General features: G+C 42.4%; 1 protein-coding gene across 1 annotated transcript in view; it reads right to left on the bottom strand.

The window, feature by feature from the left end:
• Positions 1-1,263: 1,263 nt before the first annotated feature.
• Positions 1,264-24,243, bottom strand: part of LOC128735859 (dynein regulatory complex protein 1 homolog) — a 64,583-nt gene continuing 41,603 nt past the window's right edge. The window contains exons 5-9 of the mRNA XM_053830344.1: positions 13,030-13,045; positions 2,010-2,389; positions 1,757-1,946; positions 1,387-1,703; positions 1,264-1,269 (exon numbers count right to left, since the gene is read on the bottom strand). Of these exons, the coding sequence (XP_053686319.1) occupies positions 1,264-1,269; positions 1,387-1,703; positions 1,757-1,946; positions 2,010-2,389; positions 13,030-13,045 (909 nt within the window). The remainder of the gene's footprint in view (positions 1,270-1,386; positions 1,704-1,756; positions 1,947-2,009; positions 2,390-13,029; positions 13,046-24,243) is intronic.

Here is a 24,243-nt window from a genome sequence, read left to right as displayed (position 1 = left end):
TTAGCTGCAAATTAGCATTGCCAGCACTATAAGAAGGTTAGCAGTAAAGTAGCTGTATATTTTGCCAAAACAGCATTTGAGGCGACTTAAATGCTTATTGGCTTGCATTTGCATAGCATTGGTGATGCTTATTGGTGGTTATCTGGGATGCTTTCATAGTTACGTAACTGCCAAAATGAATCATCTAAGGTTGAACTCCTCAGAAACTTGCAAAACTCGAGATTGTGACAAAGGTCATCCGAAATTCACGTTTTATGTACAACATAGTTTAATTTGTGGCAATACGAAGTTTGTCGGGTCAGCCAGTATACAATATAACAACGTGCAGTATAAAATGCTGATTTGCTGCTTATGTTAATGCTTATTGTTTACCTGGGATGGGTAGTTTAATATACAAATTTGCAATTTTCCCTCAGAGTAAAATAGAAAACAACTCCCCTCATTGCTTAGCCAGAAAGCGGATAGCAATGTTCGCTGTGATTGTATAACATTTCGCCGAATACCATTTCGCGAAAAACCTTAAGCGGAATGTACCATTTCACGAAAAACTTTTTCGTGGAAAGTACCATTTCGCAGGCGATCCTCTCCTTACTCGCTGTCGCTAGTTCGGACCCAACTGAAGGAAAGTAATAGAAATCAGTAGACCTAGGAAAACAAATAAACCTAGATAGAAGTGATTTCTGCAGGGGAGTGCCCCCCGCCTAGTGGCCGGCGCTTCCGACCCGCCGCGGCGTTCTCAAGTTAAGAGGAAATATGTATTTCATTTGTATGGAAGCCCTCTTAAAGGGGGAGGGGTCATAATTCCCTTCCTAAATAGGGGAGGGGTCTCAATTCACCATAAAAAAAAATCTTGCCTCCAAACACACCCATATGCCAAAATTGGTTCCAATTGCTTGATTAGTTCTCTAGTTATGCAGAAATTTTTGTTTCATTTCTATGGAAGCCCCCCCCCCTCTTAGAGGGAGGAGGGTGTCTAACTATCATAAGAACCTTCCCTGGCCCCAAAAACCTCTGCATGCAAATTTTCACGCCGATCGGTTTAATAGTTTTCGATTCTATAAGGAACATACCGACAGACAGACAGAAATCCATTTTTATAGGTATAGATAACAAAGGTAAAAAGGGTTTTGTTTCTTGCATTATGACAGTTTTCGTTACAAGACAGATATACAAGTGACTGCGTAGCAAAGGGGCACCCGAGTGAGATCGCGCAATCAGCTAGTAAATAAATAAATAAATTTCCGTTGGCGGTTTCCTCCATTGCTAAGCCTGAAACCAATTCAACACTGAACGATAATAGCAAATATACAGTTACATTGTAATAACTTATGTGAAATAATGTTTGAATCGTCTATTCATCGTAAAAAAAACACTAAATTTACTAACCTCCAAATACTCCTCGTTTTGCTCCTCATCTACTATATTTGAATCATTTAAATATTCGTAATTCACAGTATGGTGCGCTTTCATTATAATTTCAAATTTTTGTTTTAGTTTGTGCACATCTTCCCAATTTGACACTCCTATTGCATTTAATATGTTATCTAAGCGCACCAAATGGTGTTTATCTGGAGCATTTTTTTCAATCATGTTGATGGCACTGAAATCCACTAGAAATCCAGCTTGCTTTATAACAGCCTGCAAAGTATCCCATATTTGCCTCATATCATTCGTACTGTCAAATGAAATTATGGGAGTAGTTTCTAAAATAAATAGTGATAAACAAAAGCTAACAATAACGCTTAGTAAAACATACCATGTAATAACTGATAATCATTCGATGGGCCAATTGGTTTACGAAGTAAATGTTGAATTTGATTATCCGGCATCGGTGGAGATTGCCACTTCAAACCCAAATGTTTTTCTATAAGCTCTTCGTCGATTTTTAATATGTCATTCAAAACGGTTATACATTCATTCCTATGCATTTGCCAAACGGAGGTATACTAAAACGAATATAAGTATGATTGTCTCATATATTCAAATATACATAATTTGAGAAAACTTACATTTTTATCGTTCATTTCGGAGAATGCGTTTGCCTTAGAATTGATATGACTTATATTTGTTTGCAATTTCACAATATCCGCCGTAAGTTTTTCAGTTTCAATCAAACACGTCATTTGGACATCTCTAATTTTTTTTCGTAAAACAAAAATCGTTTCATTCAATTTGGTCAAACGTCGTTTTTGAGCGTTGCGAACCATCAAGTTTTCATCTTCGCGTTTTTTTAATACCTGAAAATTGTAGTCCAACTTTTCCGAATTGAGAGTAGTTTTAGTTTTAACTTTTTGTAATTCAATTTCTAGGGCTTGATTGTCTTGCTCCAGTTTGATACGTGTTGCTCTCGTTACTTCAATATGCTCTTGTTCAATTCTGTCAATTTCATCTCGATAAAAATTTAGCTAAAATACGTGCAAAATTTTAAGGAAGTAATATTTTTAGATTTTTGTGGAGATCAAAAATTCGCGTTGACGGCCTGAAATAATAAGTATGAAATGGGGAAGGCAAATGATGAAGCGTTCAACATAGGTCTTGCCATCCCAAACCTCTATCTAGGGTGTCCACATGGCCATACCTGGTGATACTCTATTGAGTAGCACAGCTAGGAAGCGCGATGTTGCGTGGTGCCCGGCTGCCTGACCTCAAATATGTGATTTTGGACAGTCTGCTGAGCCACACGTCAGCAGAGCACCTTCTACTGTACAGTGAAAACTTTGGCCGTAACATGTTTAAATAATCTACTTGGAAGCAAAAATTAAATTAATTAGTGGATATTAGACGCACTGATGCAAACGCTAATGATGCAATTATATTTCATTCGAGAATGCTCTGCCCATATATACACCTTTTAAGTTTACTTTTTACTCTTATATAATTATCTTTGAATCTTTGATAAACTGTAGGTATAACGTCAGGTCGCCTATAACGTGGATAAGTTCCCCCCTTTTGTCAACCCCCAGTCCCTTATATCAAGGAACATGTGTGCCAAATTTGCAAGTTTGATGGAGAACCCACAACACCCGCCAGGGCATGTGGTTCGCTGGTACTTGTACCTTTGAACCATAGAGGCGCTGGTTTTGGGGAGGTTTTGGTTGGGTTATCGACACATATTGTGCCGCTTCCTACATCAATTGCAGATTACCACCGAGCGAGAAGTTTTAATCTAACTTCTAATTACTTTCAGGACGACGACACTATTACATATGAACGGGGCCTTCCCTCGAAAACCCGAGCCGAGAAACGCGGCTGACACACGCTGTCAGACGAACAACGTCACGTGCAGTACCTTGCAAGTCGTAAGGGCCGGCATGCCCTGGCGGGTGTTGTGGGTTCGAATCCGGTTATAATCTCTCATCTCTGATTACAGCTTGGTTCGACTCATGCACCTTCCAGCATTGGACAAAAGGTAGGAGTCAAAATGACTACTTGTCAAGCATAGCTACCAATACCCCCCCCCTTCCTTTTCGCTCTTCCCCTCCTTCACCAAAAAATTTTCATTTCTTTCCCCTGCCATCCCTTCATCAATTGTAGAACCATCGTTTCAAAAAATATTAATATCAAACTAGCATACACTACCACCAATAATATAATAATACAATAATAATACAAGCGAGTGGTCGTGGGTTCGAATCTTAGTAGAATCAAGCCATTCGATGTCAAGTGACTTTAGCATGGGTTTATTCTCAGGCCCCTCCATTTACTCTTCCTTCGTGCTGAATTCTATATTTACCCTCTGAAGCCTCTTGACAGTGCAAATGTCCCTCCTATAGTTAAGTGTACTGGTCAGAGGTATACGAATGAGTCCTCGCCAGGGACGGCTATAATATGGGATAGTGCTGGCAGCGAGGAATAAGTGGGTAAAGTAGATCAAGCTTTGAAGGAAGGGTAAACCCCAATACACGCAAGCACGCATAGAATTTAAAATAAGCATAGCGCTCACTCAATAACGATTATAGCAAAAAGAAATGCAGTGCAGGTCATACAGCAAACACCCGGGCGATATTACAATAGATCAACTATACTGGTCGCAGTAATGAGTCCACACATGAAAAAAAAACAAAGACAATTGACAAAGGACAGACAATGTTGTACGTATACAATTAAAAATTAACAAAATTTGTAACAAATCTAACACCCAATATATCGTAGAAATCCTTAATAAAGACTACAAAATATAGTCGAAACGTCGGAGAAAGTACAAAATCTGTTCTGATTTATTAAGACTGACAGCCGATAAAAATAATATATGTATATATGTATATAAATAATAAATATAAATAAATAATAAATATATCTATATAAATAATATATATATATATATATATATATATATATATATATATATATACAGTAGAGATTTCTATAACGCGGATTTGTAGAACGCGGATTTCTATAGCGCGGGTACCATGATATTTCTATAACGCGGTTTTCCGCGTATAACAAATACACGTAGCATATGGATATTGAGTTAATTGGGGCTAAACTCGAATTTTGAGCGTTTTTGAACAGATATGACCATGGTGTCTTTTAAGAAGTTGTAGGGCATATAACAGTTGACTCTCTAAGTGATATACGGAAACCACAAAGTTACGGGTTGGCCTGCTGGAGATTCCGGAATATCCGTTGAAATTATCTTATTGGTAAAGTTGGTTAAAATTGGTAAAATATTTTTTAAGTAACTAAAGTCGGGTAATTGATACGAATTAAAAACAAAGTAATAAATAAGCGACCTTAGAAAGCCATAAGGTGATCCTCCGAAAAATTCAGAACATATCGTGAATATTTCGAGTGTAATTTGACTACACTAGAAGTATATTTCGACTATTTGTGACTCAATTTGGCCATTGGATGGTTTACCGGGAAAAAATTCAAAGCTTACCTGAAATTGGTCACTGGAAATGCAAATTTTTTTAATTTGTAACAGATCAAAATGAAATGGAATATCAGCAATCCTCAACTAAATAGGCCGCTCACGACACGACTCGACATAGCCGCCAAAACGTTCACTGGAAAATTAGGATTTGCCGTCAAAGTGAACAATAAGTGAAAATTCATGTTGAAGTCCGCGCTACAATTTGAAAAAGGTTTGTTATAAAATGTTCGCTGACAAATAAACGAGGTTATTTCGCCAGTTTGTTGAAATTTCCAATTTTGCTAGTGTAATTTGATAGATGTGGTATAGTAAACTGAACTTCCGGTAACATTTACTATACTTACAAATCTAATAGCAAATATATCAACTTTTGTATAAACTCTTCACCAAGTATTGTGCATTTCTGGGAAAATTTTAACAGAAATCTAACCATCGTAGTTAGCCATGGCCATTCCGAAATCCGCGTTGACGGTATCTAATATTTTTATGGATTTTGCCTGAGAAAAAGTGAGAGAGAAGTGTTATTGCTTTTGTTTTCACCTTTTCCTGGACAATTCAGAATGGGGCTTCTTGTAAGAGCGAACAGGCTACGAAAACTTTGTTGCTTTCGTCAACGCGATGAATTTATATTCCCATTTCATATTGTTCAATTCGAGGTTGGATAAACATAATTCCGAACTCAAAGAACAATTTTGCTCGTTGACCACTTTTACGGATGTTCCGTATTTGTCGGAGAATCGCATGTTGGCTTTGGAATAGCACGTATTGTTTGCTTTACTTATATTACGCCAAATAATAAGCCATAGGAACTTTAAAAAGAATTTTGAAGCTATGAGAAGACTTCACAGAAATGAAAACTTACCGGATGTTCCGGAAGCTCTGGAAGACCAAGAGGCGATTTTTTCTGTCTCACCAAGCATCTGTAAGATGGAAAAATATATTCTTGACATCTTTCCCAAAGGAACCATGGTCGTGTTGATTCGAAATTTTGTAAAATTCAGGTATAGCCCCAATTAACTCATTTTCCATATGCTACGTGTACTTGTATAACGCGCTTCTTATAACGCGGTCCCAATTACCCGCGTTATACAAATATCGACTGTAGTTATTTTTTTACTGCTTGTTACCACATTATTCATAAAACATGTACTTTGACGGTGTATCATTGCTTTTTACATTAAACAATGCAAAAAACGGTGCTCCAGTAAAGTTTAGTTCAGTTGGAAATATGCTAATTTTTCTCGAGATGTACTAAACATACCCTTTGAAGAGGCCAGAAAGAAATTATCGTCACTGAGAGCCTAGCAATATAATCCGTGTCTAGCAACAATCAATGTAGACTAATCTAAAGTTTTTAGTCTTGACCTTGAAATACGGTCATACATATATATTAATATTTTTTTGAAACGATGGTTCTACAATTGATGAAGGGACGGTAGGGGAAAGAAATGAAAATTTTGGTGGAGGAGGGAAAGAGCGGAAAGAAAAGGAGGGGGGTATATTGGTATATATATATATATAATATATTACCTTTCTCTCATGTGAAGGAACATGTGTGCCAACTGCCAAGTTTGATGAATAACCGTCCAGGTATTTCAGAGTTATGACCACCCCCTGTTATGAACCGCCCCCGCCCCCTTTTGTTAACCCCCCTGTGCTGATTCCCTTATATCAAGGAACATGTGTGTCAAATTTGCTGGAGATCGGTCAAGGCGTCTGGATTTATATATATATCTATACCTATAAAGAAGGATTTCTGTCTGTCTGTCTGTCTGTCTGTCTGTCTGTCTGTCTGTCTGTCTGTCTGTCTGTCTGTCTGTCTGTCTGTCTGTCTGTCTGTCTGTCTGTCTGTCTGTCTGTCTGTCTGTCTGTCTGTCTGTCTGTCTGTCTGTCTGTCTGTCTGTCTGTCTGTCTGTCTGTCTGTCTGTCTGTCTGTCTGTCTGTCTGTCTGTCTGTCTGTCTGTCTGTCTGTCTGTCTGTCTGTCTGTCTGTCTGTCTGTCTGTCTGTCTGTCTGTCTGTCTGTCTGTCTGTCTGTCTGTCTGTCTGTCTGTCTGTCTGTCTGTCTGTCTGTCTGTCTGTCTGTCTGTCTGTCTGTCTGTCTGTCTGTCTGTCTGTCTGTCTGTCTGTCTGTCTGTCTGTCTGTCTGTCTGTCTGTCTGTCTGTCTGTCTGTCTGTCTGTCTGTCTGTCTGTCTGTCTGTCTGTCTGTCTGTCTGTCTGTCTGTCTGTCTGTCTGTCTGTCTGTCTGTCTGTCTGTCTGTCTGTCTGTCTGTCTGTCTGTCTGTCTGTCTGTCTGTCTGTCTGTCTGTCTGTCTGTCTGTCTGTCTGTCTGTCTGTCTGTCTGTCTGTCTGTCTGTCTGTCTGTCTGTCTGTCTGTCTGTCTGTCTGTCTGTCTGTCTGTCTGTCTGTCTGTCTGTCTGTCTGTCTGTCTGTCTGTCTGTCTGTCTGTCTGTCTGTCTGTCTGTCTGTCTGTCTGTCTGTCTGTCTGTCTGTCTGTCTGTCTGTCTGTCTGTCTGTCTGTCTGTCTGTCTGTCTGTCTGTCTGTCTGTCTGTCTGTCTGTCTGTCTGTCTGTCTGTCTGTCTGTCTGTCTGTCTGTCTGTCTGTCTGTCTGTCTGTCTGTCTGTCTGTCTGTCTGTCTGTCTGTCTGTCTGTCTGTCTGTCTGTCTGTCTGTCTGTCTGTCTGTCTGTCTGTCTGTCTGTCTGTCTGTCTGTCTGTCTGTCTGTCTGTCTGTCTGTCTGTCTGTCTGTCTGTCTGTCTGTCTGTCTGTCTGTCTGTCTGTCTGTCTGTCTGTCTGTCTGTCTGTCTGTCTGTCTGTCTGTCTGTCTGTCTGTCTGTCTGTCTGTCTGTCTGTCTGTCTGTCTGTCTGTCTGTCTGTCTGTCTGTCTGTCTGTCTGTCTGTCTGTCTGTCTGTCTGTCTGTCTGTCTGTCTGTCTGTCTGTCTGTCTGTCTGTCTGTCTGTCTGTCTGTCTGTCTGTCTGTCTGTCTGTCTGTCTGTCTGTCTGTCTGTCTGTCTGTCTGTCTGTCTGTCTGTCTGTCTGTCTGTCTGTCTGTCTGTCTGTCTGTCTGTCTGTCTGTCTGTCTGTCTGTCTGTCTGTCTGTCTGTCTGTCTGTCTGTCTGTCTGTCTGTCTGTCTGTCTGTCTGTCTGTCTGTCTGTCTGTCTGTCTGTCTGTCTGTCTGTCTGTCTGTCTGTCTGTCTGTCTGTCTGTCTGTCTGTCTGTCTGTCTGTCTGTCTGTCTGTCTGTCTGTCTGTCTGTCTGTCTGTCTGTCTGTCTGTCTGTCTGTCTGTCTGTCTGTCTGTCTGTCTGTCTGTCTGTCTGTCTGTCTGTCTGTCTGTCTGTCTGTCTGTCTGTCTGTCTGTCTGTCTGTCTGTCTGTCTGTCTGTCTGTCTGTCTGTCTGTCTGTCTGTCTGTCTGTCTGTCTGTCTGTCTGTCTGTCTGTCTGTCTGTCTGTCTGTCTGTCTGTCTGTCTGTCTGTCTGTCTGTCTGTCTGTCTGTCTGTCTGTCTGTCTGTCTGTCTGTCTGTCTGTCTGTCTGTCTGTCTGTCTGTCTGTCTGTCTGTCTGTCTGTCTGTCTGTCTGTCTGTCTGTCTGTCTGTCTGTCTGTCTGTCTGTCTGTCTGTCTGTCTGTCTGTCTGTCTGTCTGTCTGTCTGTCTGTCTGTCTGTCTGTCTGTCTGTCTGTCTGTCTGTCTGTCTGTCTGTCTGTCTGTCTGTCTGTCTGTCTGTCTGTCTGTCTGTCTGTCTGTCTGTCTGTCTGTCTGTCTGTCTGTCTGTCTGTCTGTCTGTCTGTCTGTCTGTCTGTCTGTCTGTCTGTCTGTCTGTCTGTCTGTCTGTCTGTCTGTCTGTCTGTCTGTCTGTCTGTCTGTCTGTCTGTCTGTCTGTCTGTCTGTCTGTCTGTCTGTCTGTCTGTCTGTCTGTCTGTCTGTCTGTCTGTCTGTCTGTCTGTCTGTCTGTCTGTCTGTCTGTCTGTCTGTCTGTCTGTCTGTCTGTCTGTCTGTCTGTCTGTCTGTCTGTCTGTCTGTCTGTCTGTCTGTCTGTCTGTCTGTCTGTCTGTCTGTCTGTCTGTCTGTCTGTCTGTCTGTCTGTCTGTCTGTCTGTCTGTCTGTCTGTCTGTCTGTCTGTCTGTCTGTCTGTCTGTCTGTCTGTCTGTCTGTCTGTCTGTCTGTCTGTCTGTCTGTCTGTCTGTCTGTCTGTCTGTCTGTCTGTCTGTCTGTCTGTCTGTCTGTCTGTCTGTCTGTCTGTCTGTCTGTCTGTCTGTCTGTCTGTCTGTCTGTCTGTCTGTCTGTCTGTCTGTCTGTCTGTCTGTCTGTCTGTCTGTCTGTCTGTCTGTCTGTCTGTCTGTCTGTCTGTCTGTCTGTCTGTCTGTCTGTCTGTCTGTCTGTCTGTCTGTCTGTCTGTCTGTCTGTCTGTCTGTCTGTCTGTCTGTCTGTCTGTCTGTCTGTCTGTCTGTCTGTCTGTCTGTCTGTCTGTCTGTCTGTCTGTCTGTCTGTCTGTCTGTCTGTCTGTCTGTCTGTCTGTCTGTCTGTCTGTCTGTCTGTCTGTCTGTCTGTCTGTCTGTCTGTCTGTCTGTCTGTCTGTCTGTCTGTCTGTCTGTCTGTCTGTCTGTCTGTCTGTCTGTCTGTCTGTCTGTCTGTCTGTCTGTCTGTCTGTCTGTCTGTCTGTCTGTCTGTCTGTCTGTCTGTCTGTCTGTCTGTCTGTCTGTCTGTCTGTCTGTCTGTCTGTCTGTCTGTCTGTCTGTCTGTCTGTCTGTCTGTCTGTCTGTCTGTCTGTCTGTCTGTCTGTCTGTCTGTCTGTCTGTCTGTCTGTCTGTCTGTCTGTCTGTCTGTCTGTCTGTCTGTCTGTCTGTCTGTCTGTCTGTCTGTCTGTCTGTCTGTCTGTCTGTCTGTCTGTCTGTCTGTCTGTCTGTCTGTCTGTCTGTCTGTCTGTCTGTCTGTCTGTCTGTCTGTCTGTCTGTCTGTCTGTCTGTCTGTCTGTCTGTCTGTCTGTCTGTCTGTCTGTCTGTCTGTCTGTCTGTCTGTCTGTCTGTCTGTCTGTCTGTCTGTCTGTCTGTCTGTCTGTCTGTCTGTCTGTCTGTCTGTCTGTCTGTCTGTCTGTCTGTCTGTCTGTCTGTCTGTCTGTCTGTCTGTCTGTCTGTCTGTCTGTCTGTCTGTCTGTCTGTCTGTCTGTCTGTCTGTCTGTCTGTCTGTCTGTCTGTCTGTCTGTCTGTCTGTCTGTCTGTCTGTCTGTCTGTCTGTCTGTCTGTCTGTCTGTCTGTCTGTCTGTCTGTCTGTCTGTCTGTCTGTCTGTCTGTCTGTCTGTCTGTCTGTCTGTCTGTCTGTCTGTCTGTCTGTCTGTCTGTCTGTCTGTCTGTCTGTCTGTCTGTCTGTCTGTCTGTCTGTCTGTCTGTCTGTCTGTCTGTCTGTCTGTCTGTCTGTCTGTCTGTCTGTCTGTCTGTCTGTCTGTCTGTCTGTCTGTCTGTCTGTCTGTCTGTCTGTCTGTCTGTCTGTCTGTCTGTCTGTCTGTCTGTCTGTCTGTCTGTCTGTCTGTCTGTCTGTCTGTCTGTCTGTCTGTCTGTCTGTCTGTCTGTCTGTCTGTCTGTCTGTCTGTCTGTCTGTCTGTCTGTCTGTCTGTCTGTCTGTCTGTCTGTCTGTCTGTCTGTCTGTCTGTCTGTCTGTCTGTCTGTCTGTCTGTCTGTCTGTCTGTCTGTCTGTCTGTCTGTCTGTCTGTCTGTCTGTCTGTCTGTCTGTCTGTCTGTCTGTCTGTCTGTCTGTCTGTCTGTCTGTCTGTCTGTCTGTCTGTCTGTCTGTCTGTCTGTCTGTCTGTCTGTCTGTCTGTCTGTCTGTCTGTCTGTCTGTCTGTCTGTCTGTCTGTCTGTCTGTCTGTCTGTCTGTCTGTCTGTCTGTCTGTCTGTCTGTCTGTCTGTCTGTCTGTCTGTCTGTCTGTCTGTCTGTCTGTCTGTCTGTCTGTCTGTCTGTCTGTCTGTCTGTCTGTCTGTCTGTCTGTCTGTCTGTCTGTCTGTCTGTCTGTCTGTCTGTCTGTCTGTCTGTCTGTCTGTCTGTCTGTCTGTCTGTCTGTCTGTCTGTCTGTCTGTCTGTCTGTCTGTCTGTCTGTCTGTCTGTCTGTCTGTCTGTCTGTCTGTCTGTCTGTCTGTCTGTCTGTCTGTCTGTCTGTCTGTCTGTCTGTCTGTCTGTCTGTCTGTCTGTCTGTCTGTCTGTCTGTCTGTCTGTCTGTCTGTCTGTCTGTCTGTCTGTCTGTCTGTCTGTCTGTCTGTCTGTCTGTCTGTCTGTCTGTCTGTCTGTCTGTCTGTCTGTCTGTCTGTCTGTCTGTCTGTCTGTCTGTCTGTCTGTCTGTCTGTCTGTCTGTCTGTCTGTCTGTCTGTCTGTCTGTCTGTCTGTCTGTCTGTCTGTCTGTCTGTCTGTCTGTCTGTCTGTCTGTCTGTCTGTCTGTCTGTCTGTCTGTCTGTCTGTCTGTCTGTCTGTCTGTCTGTCTGTCTGTCTGTCTGTCTGTCTGTCTGTCTGTCTGTCTGTCTGTCTGTCTGTCTGTCTGTCTGTCTGTCTGTCTGTCTGTCTGTCTGTCTGTCTGTCTGTCTGTCTGTCTGTCTGTCTGTCTGTCTGTCTGTCTGTCTGTCTGTCTGTCTGTCTGTCTGTCTGTCTGTCTGTCTGTCTGTCTGTCTGTCTGTCTGTCTGTCTGTCTGTCTGTCTGTCTGTCTGTCTGTCTGTCTGTCTGTCTGTCTGTCTGTCTGTCTGTCTGTCTGTCTGTCTGTCTGTCTGTCTGTCTGTCTGTCTGTCTGTCTGTCTGTCTGTCTGTCTGTCTGTCTGTCTGTCTGTCTGTCTGTCTGTCTGTCTGTCTGTCTGTCTGTCTGTCTGTCTGTCTGTCTGTCTGTCTGTCTGTCTGTCTGTCTGTCTGTCTGTCTGTCTGTCTGTCTGTCTGTCTGTCTGTCTGTCTGTCTGTCTGTCTGTCTGTCTGTCTGTCTGTCTGTCTGTCTGTCTGTCTGTCTGTCTGTCTGTCTGTCTGTCTGTCTGTCTGTCTGTCTGTCTGTCTGTCTGTCTGTCTGTCTGTCTGTCTGTCTGTCTGTCTGTCTGTCTGTCTGTCTGTCTGTCTGTCTGTCTGTCTGTCTGTCTGTCTGTCTGTCTGTCTGTCTGTCTGTCTGTCTGTCTGTCTGTCTGTCTGTCTGTCTGTCTGTCTGTCTGTCTGTCTGTCTGTCTGTCTGTCTGTCTGTCTGTCTGTCTGTCTGTCTGTCTGTCTGTCTGTCTGTCTGTCTGTCTGTCTGTCTGTCTGTCTGTCTGTCTGTCTGTCTGTCTGTCTGTCTGTCTGTCTGTCTGTCTGTCTGTCTGTCTGTCTGTCTGTCTGTCTGTCTGTCTGTCTGTCTGTCTGTCTGTCTGTCTGTCTGTCTGTCTGTCTGTCTGTCTGTCTGTCTGTCTGTCTGTCTGTCTGTCTGTCTGTCTGTCTGTCTGTCTGTCTGTCTGTCTGTCTGTCTGTCTGTCTGTCTGTCTGTCTGTCTGTCTGTCTGTCTGTCTGTCTGTCTGTCTGTCTGTCTGTCTGTCTGTCTGTCTGTCTGTCTGTCTGTCTGTCTGTCTGTCTGTCTGTCTGTCTGTCTGTCTGTCTGTCTGTCTGTCTGTCTGTCTGTCTGTCTGTCTGTCTGTCTGTCTGTCTGTCTGTCTGTCTGTCTGTCTGTCTGTCTGTCTGTCTGTCTGTCTGTCTGTCTGTCTGTCTGTCTGTCTGTCTGTCTGTCTGTCTGTCTGTCTGTCTGTCTGTCTGTCTGTCTGTCTGTCTGTCTGTCTGTCTGTCTGTCTGTCTGTCTGTCTGTCTGTCTGTCTGTCTGTCTGTCTGTCTGTCTGTCTGTCTGTCTGTCTGTCTGTCTGTCTGTCTGTCTGTCTGTCTGTCTGTCTGTCTGTCTGTCTGTCTGTCTGTCTGTCTGTCTGTCTGTCTGTCTGTCTGTCTGTCTGTCTGTCTGTCTGTCTGTCTGTCTGTCTGTCTGTCTGTCTGTCTGTCTGTCTGTCTGTCTGTCTGTCTGTCTGTCTGTCTGTCTGTCTGTCTGTCCTGTGTTCCTTATAGAATCAAAAACTACTGAACCAATCGGCGTTGCATGTAGAGGTTTTTGGGGCCAGGAAAGGTTTTAGTGATGGTTAGAGACCCCTCCCCCCACTAAGAGGGGGGGCTCCCATACAAATGAAACACAAATTTCTGCATAACTCGAGAACTAATCAAGCAAATAAAACCAAATTTGGCATGTGGGTGTTTTCGGTGACAAGAATTTATTCTAGGGTAATTTGAGACCCCTCCCCTCTTAATAAGGGGAATTATAACTCCTCTCCCCTTTAAGAGGGGGGGTTTCCATACAAATTTCCTCATAACTCGAGAACTAATCAAGCAAATGGAACCAAATTTGGCATGTGAAGGTTTTCGAGGGCAAGAAAATTTTCTATGTTGAATTAGGACCCCTCCTCACTTTAAGAGGGGGGGCTCCTGTACAAATGAAATACCAATTTCCTCATAACTCGAGAACTAATCAAGCAAATGGAACCAAATTTGGCATGTGTGTGTTTTTGAAGACAAATTTTTTTTCTATGATGAATTAGGACCCCTCCCCACTTTAAGAGGGGGGAGACTCCTATACAAACGAAATACAAATTTCCTTATAACTCGAGAGCTAATCCAGCAAATGGAACCAAATTTGGCATGTAGGTGTTTTTGGAGGCAAGAATGTTTTCTATGATGAATAAGAACCTCTCCCCACTTTAGGAGGGGGGGCTCCTATACAAATGAAATACAAATTTCCTCATAACTCGAGAACTAATCAAGCAAATAGAACCAAATTTGGCATGTGGGTGTTTTCGGTGACAAGAATTTATTCTATGGTGAATTGAGACCCCTCCCTCTTTATAAGGGGAATTGTAACTCCTCTCCCCTTTAAGAGGGGGGGCTTCCATACAAATTTCCTCATAACTCGAGAACTAATCAAGCAAATGGAGCCAACTTTGGCATGTGAAGGTTTTCGAGGGCAAGAAAATTTTCTACGGTGAATTAGGACCCCTCCCCACTCTAAGAGGGGGGGCTCCTGTACAAATGAAATACAAATTTCCTCCTAACTCGAGAACTAATCAAGCAAATAGAACAACATTTGGCATGTGGGTGTTTTTTTGGTGACAAGAATTTATTCTATGGTGAATTGAGACCCCTCCTCTCTTTATAAGAGGAATTATAACTCCTCTCCCCTTTAAGAGGGGGGACTTCCATACAAATTTCCTCATAACTCGAGAACTAATCAAGCAAATGCAACCAAATTTGGCATGTGAAGGTTTTCGAGAGCAAGAAAATTTTCTATGGTGAATTAGGACCCCTCCCCACTTTAAGAGGAGGGGCTCCTGTACAAATGAAATACAAATTTCCTCATAACTCGAGAACTAATCAAGCGAATTGAACCGAATTTGGCATGTGTGTGTTTTTGGAGACAATTTTGTTTTCAATGATGAATTGGGACCCCTCCCCACTTTAGGAGGGGGGGTCCTATACAAACGAAATACAAATTTCTTCATAACTCGAGAACTAATCCAGCAAATGGAACCAAATTTGGCGTGTAGGTGTTTTTGGAGGCAAGAATTTTTTCTGTGATGAATTAGGACCTCTTCCCACATTAGGAGGGGGGCTCCAATACAAATGAAATACAAATTTCCCCATAACTCGAGAACTAATCAAGCAAATAGAACCAAATTCGGCATGTGGAGGTTTTTGGAGGCAAAAATATTTTCTACGGTGAATTAGGATCCTTCCACACTTCAAGAGGGGGGGCTTCTACACAAATGAAATACAAATTTCCTCATAATTCGAGAACTAATCAAGCAAATGGAACCATATTTGGCATGTGGGTGTTTTTGGAGGCAACCATTTTTCCCATGATGAATTAGGACTTCTTACCTTTTTAGGAGGGGGGGGGCTCCCATTCAAACGAAATACAAATTTGCTCATAACTTTAGAACTAATCAAGCAAATGGAACCAAATTTGGCAAGTGAGCGTTTTAGATGGCAGAATTTTTTTTCTGTGGTGTATTACGACCCCTTTCCCTTTTAAGAGGGTGGGCTCCCATACAAATGAAATACAAATTTCCTTATAATTTGAGTACTAATCAAGCAAATGGAACCAAATTTAGCATGTAGAAGATTTTTGAGTCTTGAATTTATTTTATGATAGTTAGAGACCTCTCACCCCTGTGGTAGGGGGATATGGACTCTCATACAAATAAAACAGAAATTTTTGCGAAACTCAAAAACTAATCCAACTCGAGAAATTCGACTCTTCCATAAAACATTAATCAATAACAAGACCACAAAAACTATCTATAGTAACACTAGATCATTCAGGACGAGCCGGTCGCGAGTGTTGCCGGTGACCCGCCGTCGGAAGCGCCGCCCACTGGGGGGCTTGCAAAACTCGAGAAGTGACAAAGATCATCCGAGATTCATGATTTATGTACAACACAGGTTAATTTGTGGCAATACGAAGTTTGTCGGGTCAGCTAGTATATATATATATATATATATATATATATATATATATATATATATATATATATATATATATATATATATATATATATATATATATATATATATATATATATATATATATATATATATATATATATATATATATATATATATATATATATATATATATATATATATATATATATATATATATATATATATATATATAGTCGATATTTGTATAACGCGGGTAATTGGGACCGCGTTATATGAAGCGCGTTATACAAGTACACGTAGCATATGGAAATTGAGTTAATTGGGGCAATACCCGAATTTTACGAAATTTTGAATCAACACGACCATGGTTCCTTTGGGAAAGATGTCAACTATATATTTTTCCATCTTACAAGTGCTTGGTGAGACAGAAAAAATCCCCTCTTGGTCTTCCAGAGCTTCCGGAACATCCGCTAAATTTTCATTTCTGTGAAGTCTTCTCATAGCTTTAAAATTCTTTTTGAAGTCCCTATGGCTTATTATTTGGCGTAATTTAAGTAAAGTAAACAATCAGTGCTATTGAGAAGCCATCCGGATCCGGACCAAATCCGGAACATCCGTAAAAGTGGTCAACGAGCGAAAATTGTTCTTTGAGTTCAGAATTATGTTCATTCAACCTTGAAGTGAACAATGTGAAACAGTAATAAAAATTCAGCGGTTTGTGACTCAACCTGGCCACTATGAAGTGCATCGAAAGATCCGACATTAAATGATTAAAATTGATGATCAAGGGCATCGAACTGCTTATCGCGTTGACGAAAGCAACAAAGTTTTCGTAGCCTGTTCGCTCTTACAAGAAGCTCCATTCTGAATTGTCCAAGAAAAGGTGAAAACGAACGCAATAATACTTTTCTGCCACTTTTTCTCAGGCAAAACCCATAAAAATATTATATACCGTCAACGCGGATTACGGAATGACCATGGCTAACTACGATGGTTAGATTTTTGTTAAAATTTTCCCAAAAGAGCACAATACTTGATGAAGAGCTTATACAAAAGATATATATTTGCTATTAGATTTGTAAGTATAGTAAATGTTACCGGTAGGTCAGTTTACTATACCACATCTATCAAATTACACTAGCGAAATTGGTAATTTCAACAAACTTGCGAAATAACCTTGTTTATTTGTCAGCGAACATTTGCAGAATTTGCATCATTTCTGTTTCTGAAACCGAAATGTTTTATTTCAAAGCTTTTTCAAATTGTAGCGCGGACTTCAACATGAATTTGCACTTATTGTACACTTTGACGGCAAATCATAATTTTCCAGTGAACGTTTTAGCGGCCATGTCGAGTCGTGAGCGGCCTATTTAGGCCTGATATTCCATTTCATTTTGAACTGTTACAAATTAAAAACATTTGCATTTCCAGTGACCAATTTCAGGCAAGCTTTGAAACCCGGCAATTCTCCCGGTGAACCATCCAACGGCCAAATTGGATGACCGGGCTAACAAAAAGGAAGGGGAGGAGGCCATAACTCCGAAACGCCTTGACCGTTCTCTATTAAACTTGGTATACATGTTCCTTGACATAAAGGATTCAGAAGTGAAGCGGGTGACAAAAGTGGGGTTCATAACAGGGAGGCAGGCTCCGAAATATTTGGACGGTTCTCCCATAAGTGACGGTGGGACAAAAAGGGGAGCTGATGACCGGAGGTTGCTGACAGGAAGAGGGGAGTAACGCCCACATGACTGTAACAATTTATCCGTATAACAGAAAAAAAACAGAACATGAAACACTAAACTGCAATGCTCACAGCTGTAGATTTGTCAACAGTATTCATACACCGAAACAAAGTGACCCGTATAAAAAGTGTTCGATCATTAGCGTTGCTAGCCGACTCTATTTGAGTCACAAGGGAAATCATTCAAACAGTCGGGGTCAGTCCCTGCGTAGTGGTTAGCATTCACGCCTCTCACGGCGAGGACCCGGGTTCAAATCCTTACCCCGCAGAAGTCACGAATGACTCAAGCTGGTTAAAATCAGAGGGGTTGTGTACAAAACACAACCGCATATATAGGTGACGCAGGACTACGTAAGTAAGTGGGCTGGTAAATGGTTGGATAACGCGTAAAAGAGACCCCATTGTGGTCCCTAGCCTCTTATCTAGCAACTCTTACCCCTACCTCCACGTGGTACCAGCTGGAATACGAGCAACCTTAGCGGAGATAGGGTAACTAACCCCGGTGGAAACAAAGGTCGTATATCAACAGGGGAGGAGGCACAGTGTGTCTCGACACTGCAAGATGGCAGCCCCATCACGAGACTCGGTAGCGTAAGCCCTAGTACGGCTACCTATCTAAACAACAAGAGTCAAGAAATATCTTCTCGGAATATTCGGCATGGACCAAAGCGACGAAATAAGGACATGGAATGGAGACTTGGTACCTGGAACTGCAGATCGCTAAATTTCGTTGGTGGCGACAGGGTGCTGCTCGATCAGCTAGAACCCCGAAAGTTTGGCATCGTGGCACTGCAGGAGATCTGTCGCAAGGGCGAGAAGGTGTGGAGTAGGGTTGGGAGTACCGACACTATTTTTGTGAACCGGTATTTCGGTACTGGGAGCATCAGTACCGGTAGTACCGGTTCCAGTACCGGTACCCATATGTGTTGAAGAATTATAAACTTTATTTATAGTAAGAACCGAAAAAACTCATTTATTTATTTTAACACTGATTTGTTTCTGTGCTACTACATAGAGGCAGTAGGATCGTTGCACTAGCCTCGTAATTATCCTGTACTTTAACAGCCGGCTGTGAAGTCCGTCGTTAAAGAAGGGTCAAGTATTAGAAAGACGTTTGAGCCCGAAACTGCTTTTTTTCGTCTTCGAAATCCGACTTTCCGACTATCCGACTTAGTGTAACTTTTCTTATGAAAGATATATGAGCACTTGCCTCATCTGAATGAAAGGTATTCTGGACTATTATAAGCGGAAAACAGAAAGTGGCGTAGGCTCAAGCAAGTGCTGCAGGCATTACTTAGAGATCTTTCCATCGTACACTTGGCGAATATCAGGAAGCTACGAAATTCCCCTGGCACCAGGAATAGAGGGGCCCAGCGCGCTAAACCCAATGGCCTAATGGCTCGACTAGGTTGAAACCAACTTGAGAATTTGTCGATACGCTTAACGAATTAGCAACCAATAGCTCAGGTACCCAGGACCGAGTGCAATGGAGACAAATTCTTGCTACAGTATGAGCCACCGGCTAGATGAGAAGGAGAAGGATGCACAGGACATTCATGAATCATTGTCTTCCATGCCAAAACGAATCTTAGTATTATAATTGTCAGGCCCTCTTGGAATCTACCGTCTTCATGTGAAAGGTACTCAAGGCATCGAAAAACATAACCAAAGCTTTGCCTGTCAAGGGCAAATTGAAGGAAACCGATTTATTTCAAAGATTTCTTTGGTATCATGGCGTAATCGAATTCGTTGAAGCTGGGACTGCCTTGAAGTACTGAATTTAATCTATTTATCACTCTTCGTCTGTTTACTAATGAATGGTTTCTGTTCATGATAATCAATGTTAATAATGATTAACATTATGGAATGGACTTTCTTTGATAAACCAAACTACTTGGCTAATTCTTTTGTTGTGTAGTCGGTCAGTGAACTTCGTAGAAGGCAATCTAGGTGTAGTGGTTAGCATTTACGCCGAAAACCTGGGTTCAAATCCCAACCCTGTAGAAATCAAGAGTGACAATATCGAAACAAAAAACTTCGTTGTATATTACAAAGTTATCAGGGATAATTATCAGTTTTATTTCTGCTGCAACGGATATGAATTTCAGCATCAGCGTCTGGAACCGAAAATACCGGTATTCTCGCATGCCAGTACCGGTATTTCGGTGCCGGAAAATCGGTCGGTAGTACCGGTATTACCGGTTCCGGTACTCCCGGTATCCCAACCCTAGTGTGGAGGATCCGTGGCGGCAGAGCCCGATTTTTCCAGAGTGGTGGAACTACCAACGAGCAGGGAACGGGCTTCGTAGTGTTGGACAAAATGCAGGATCGCGTAATGGATTGGGTTTATACCTCGCGACAAAGTCGCCCTCCTCGGCTAAACATTCGGCAACTAGACAATCCGCGAATTGCCGAAAACTACGCGCGCGTACTGGTTGAAGCTCTGCCTTCTTCTGTGGAGCTAGATGCTTCGACCCTCGAAAACGGATAGAGTAGGATACGCTCGGCCGTCAACGAGGACGTAACCGCGGTACTAGGTGTGGAAACCTCGAGTGCACGAAATGATTGGTTTGACGGGGAATGCCAAGAAGCGAGCTTGGGAAAACTATCTGAGCATATCCACGACAGAGAATTTGGCCAAGTATCGACTAGCGAGGAATGAGTTGACCACGATCCTGAGAAGGAAAAAGCGCCAGAAGGAGGACAGAGATCGTAAGGAGCTTGAACAACTATTCCGGGCTAATGATACCCGCAAGTTTTACGAGAAGGTGAACCAAACTCGCAAGGCCCACATACCAAATCCTGACATGTGTAGGGACGAGGGAGGGGATCTCATCACAAACCAGCGCGAAGTGGTCAACAGGTGGAAGCAGTTCTTCGATGAACACCTCAACGGCGATATAGCAGCAGGAGACGCAATGGAAGTTAACCTCGGAGTACCTACAAACGACAACAGCGTACCGGCTCCCGATCTCGAAGAGATCCGACGAGAAATCGGTCTGCTGAAGAATAATAGAGCCACCGGAAAGGACCGACTCCCGGCAGAACTCTACAAAAATGGCCAAAAACCGCTAGCAACGGCATTTCACTGGCTGATTTCGAGGATTTGGGAAGAAGAAAAACTACCGGAGGAGTGGATGGAAGGCGTAGTTTGTCCCATCTACAAAAAGGGCGATCGGCTAGACTGCTGTAACTACCGCGGCATTACGCTGGTCAACGCCGCCTTGCTTTCATCTATCCCCAATAGCAAGAGAATTCGTAGGGCAGTATCAGGCGGGCTTTATGGGGGCCCGTGCTACTACGGATCAAATTTTTACTCTCCGACCAATCCTTCAGAAATGTCGAGAGTACAACGTGTCCACGCATCATATTTTCTTGAATTTCTGAGCAGCATACGATACCGTTGAACGCGAACAGCAATGGCAGATAATGCACGAGTACGGTTTTCCGGACAAACTGACGCGGCTGATCAAAGCTACAAGTGATGTGCTACGTGCGCGTTTCGGGGACACTCTCAAGCCCTTTCGAATCACGCAGAGGGTTATGGTAAGGAGATGGACTGTCCTGTATGTTATTCAATATCGCTATTGAAGGTGTGATCCGGCGAGCAGGCATTGAAACGAGAGGAACGATCTTCAGTAAATTAGCCAACTCCTAGCCTTTGCAGACGACCTCGACATAATTACTAGAAACCGTGGGACGGCGGAGGCAATCTACGCCAGACTAAAAACGGAGGCTAGGAGGATGGGGTTACAAATTAATGCGGTGAAACCCAAATATATGGTAGGAAGAGGCTCCCGAGATAGTAACGTTTGCCTCCCACGGACAGTGACTGTTGCCGGCGATGAACTGGAAGTGGTTGATGAGTTCGTATATTTGGGATCTCTGGTCACCGCCGACAACAATACGAGTAAGGAGATCCAACGACGCATTCAAGCTGGAAATCGAGCCTACTTTTCCCTTCGCAAGACGTTTCGATCAAGGAGCATACGCCGCCGCACAAAGCTAACGATGTACAAAACGCTAATCAGACCGGTAGTCCTCTACGGACTTGAGACAGTAACTTTACTTACGGAAGACATACGTGCACTTGCCGTTTTCGAACGAAAGGTGTAGCGGACTATTTTTGGCTGAGTACAGACGGAAAGCGGAGAGTGGCGTAGACGTATGAATCACGAACTACAGGCACTGCTTGGAGAGATTCCCATCGTACACCTGGCGAAAGTTGGGAGACTACGGTGGGCCGCCCACGTCGCAAGGATGCCGGACGACTGTGTAGTGAAATCTGTTCTTTTCAAGAACCCCACCGGCACCGGAAATAGAGGGGCTCAACGTGCTAGATGGCTCGACCAGGTTGAAGCCGACTTGCGTGTGTCGAGACGCGCAACGAATTGGCGACGAGTAGCCCAGGACCGAGTACAATGGAGAGGAATTCTTGATACGGCAAGAGCCACCCCGGCTCTCGGCTGAATAAGTAAGTAAGATCGGGAACTCAGCTAGTTTCACATAAAAACCGCGTGAAAAGTGACTAAAGTTTATTCGTTTTATATATTATTATTGAATAAAGCTTCCTTATCATCCTCATTGTTTGCCTTGCTCTAATAACATGATATTCTTTGTTTTCCTGTAACATCTATGAGAGTAGTAAGGGTTCCCTGCACTGTAATAAGTGGATTGTACACTTAAAGCTTTCCAACTACCAGAAGATGCTTCAAGTGCTTTGAAATAGGTAATCAATACTGATGAGCCAGACAGACCCCAACAAACATTTTTTTAATAGCAGTTTGTTCAACCATTGTACAGCTAATTGCCAGATAACAAGCGCTTGATAAGCTGATATTCAACAAAAATGTTTGTGAAAAAATAGTGACAAACTTTCATCATACTTTGTCGCAATATTTTGAAGTAGGCATAATATCTTTGTCTCTTGTGCGTTCGTGATTTTTGATTCCCTGCTCCCTAGTAAGCAATGCAAGGGTATTGATGTACACTCACATATTTTTGTTGTGTATGTGAAATACACACGCCTAACCGATCGTTAAAGTTTGACACAATATCACCTTGTGAAGCTCGGAAAGTGCAAAGTTTAGAAAAAAAAATTAATTTCGTAATCAAAAGCCGTCCAACGCATAATAACCTTTCACTACATTGTAAATGAATACTTTATCTATCTTCAGAATAGCAAGTTGATGCGATTTCTTGTTCGGGTTTGTTTATATGGAACATTTGGTCGGTGTTAAGTCAGACCGAACCAAGTGACAAAACTCTGATTTCGATTAAAACGCGTTCAAAGCAGCAGCTCTGTATGATTAAAGCTATCAATCGTTCAAAATCATCTCATAACTCTGGTTGTTTGCAACATTTATGTAGTCTGATTAGAGTAGAATGTAGCTTAGAAATTTCTTGATCATTTGCTGTCATTAACTCATTTTTTAAAATTTTGCGGTTTGGTCCGGTCTGATTGTCAACGCCATTTATTGTCAACGTTTTTTTCCAGCATTTTCACCCTAAAGTTTGAAACCCTTTTTAAGCTAAACTGTTCGCTAATATTATTTGTGTTCTATTCCACGTTATGAATAAATATGTTATGTTTCAAATCATGTTGAATTTGAACCATCAATTTGCATAGATCTTCTGTATGTTTATAAACAAACATTGTTGGTTTTTGGCACAATGTCACCCTCGTGGCCCAATGTCACCCCGGATGGCGCACCTTGGGTGAAACCCAAACCCTATGGTCTAGATGGGCAAAAGTAATTACGCTAAAACCATTAGTCCTAGGGGTATATAGTATGTTCGGAGTAAATTTGTTATTTAAACTTCCGCATTTTTTGGTGTATATGACATTAGGGTGACCATCATAGTAAGCGAGTGCAAAATATAAACTTTTTTATGGCTTAAGTTAGCTGAATAAAACGTTCAGCAAAGTTAAAGAACATTAAATTTTAAGTAACTTTGCTAAAGAAATAAAAGTTCTATCTCTCATGGTTGATGGGCTGGAGCTATTTAAAGTTTTTTGGTCGGGTAGACCTAAAAATCCGTTTTTTCTTTATATCTTCTTTCGTGTTTGTTTCTCTCAAATCATGCCTTCCTAGTACTTTCGCACGCATAGAAAATGCACATTTTGTTTGAAAGAATCAAGTCACTATCTCCTTCCTCCCCGGATGGCGCACCTTGGGTGAAACCCAAACCCTATGGTCTAGATGGGCAAAAGTAATTACGCTAAAACCATTAGTCCTAGGGGTATATAGTATGTTCGGAGTAAATTTGTTATTTAAACTTCCGCATTTTTTGGTGTATATGACATTAGGGTGACCATCATAGTAAGCGAGTGCAAAATATAAACTTTTTTATGGCTTAAGTTAGCTGAATAAAACGTTCAGCAAAGTTAAAGAACATTAAATTTTAAGTAACTTTGCTAAAGAAATAAAAGTTCTATCTCTCATGGTTGATGGGCTGGAGCTATTTAAAGTTTTTTGGTCGGGTAGACCTAAAAATCCGTTTTTTCTTTATATCTTCTTTCGTGTTTGTTTCTCTCAAATCATGCCTTCCTAGTACTTTCGCACGCATAGAAAATGCACATTTTGTTTGAAAGAATCAAGTCACTATCTCCTTCGGTCCTCAAGCTACAGGCATTTTTTCTAAAAAAATATGGGTTTTTCAAATGTCAATAACGCAAAAATTGCTCAAAAGCAGCAAATCAAATTTTGTATAATTGTTTAGTAATATATCGACCTCCGAAATTAATTGAGATCACATCCGTCTAGGTCAGCGCTTTTCTGCTAGACTGCTTTTTTCGAGCTGAAAAACCTTTTATCTTAGGGGATGTGAATGCTGTAACATTTTAACTGTGGTCGCCGAAAATATAACAGTAATTCTTGTTGAAACCGGGCTACTACTGACACGTGGTCTTCAAATATTGAAACTTTTGTACTTGATTGGTTGAAAATTGTTAAAAAATTAGAATTACACTCTAAGTACCTCAAAACAGTGGATCCCTCGGTCGTTAGGGCACAAAATTTTGATTCATGGCTTCACTGTAGCAACAGACCTCATAGTCCCTAGACAAGTATTGGCGCTGGCATCGCTGGATATTTGCAGGTTATGTTGTTTTGCTATTTTCTGTACTACAAATGTCAAATTTGTTTACATTGAACTAGTGTA

This window comes from Sabethes cyaneus, chromosome 2 (assembly GCF_943734655.1).
Source record: "Sabethes cyaneus chromosome 2, idSabCyanKW18_F2, whole genome shotgun sequence".
Taxonomy (NCBI): domain Eukaryota; kingdom Metazoa; phylum Arthropoda; class Insecta; order Diptera; family Culicidae; genus Sabethes; species Sabethes cyaneus.
This window is presented reverse-complemented; position numbering and strand designations above follow the sequence as displayed.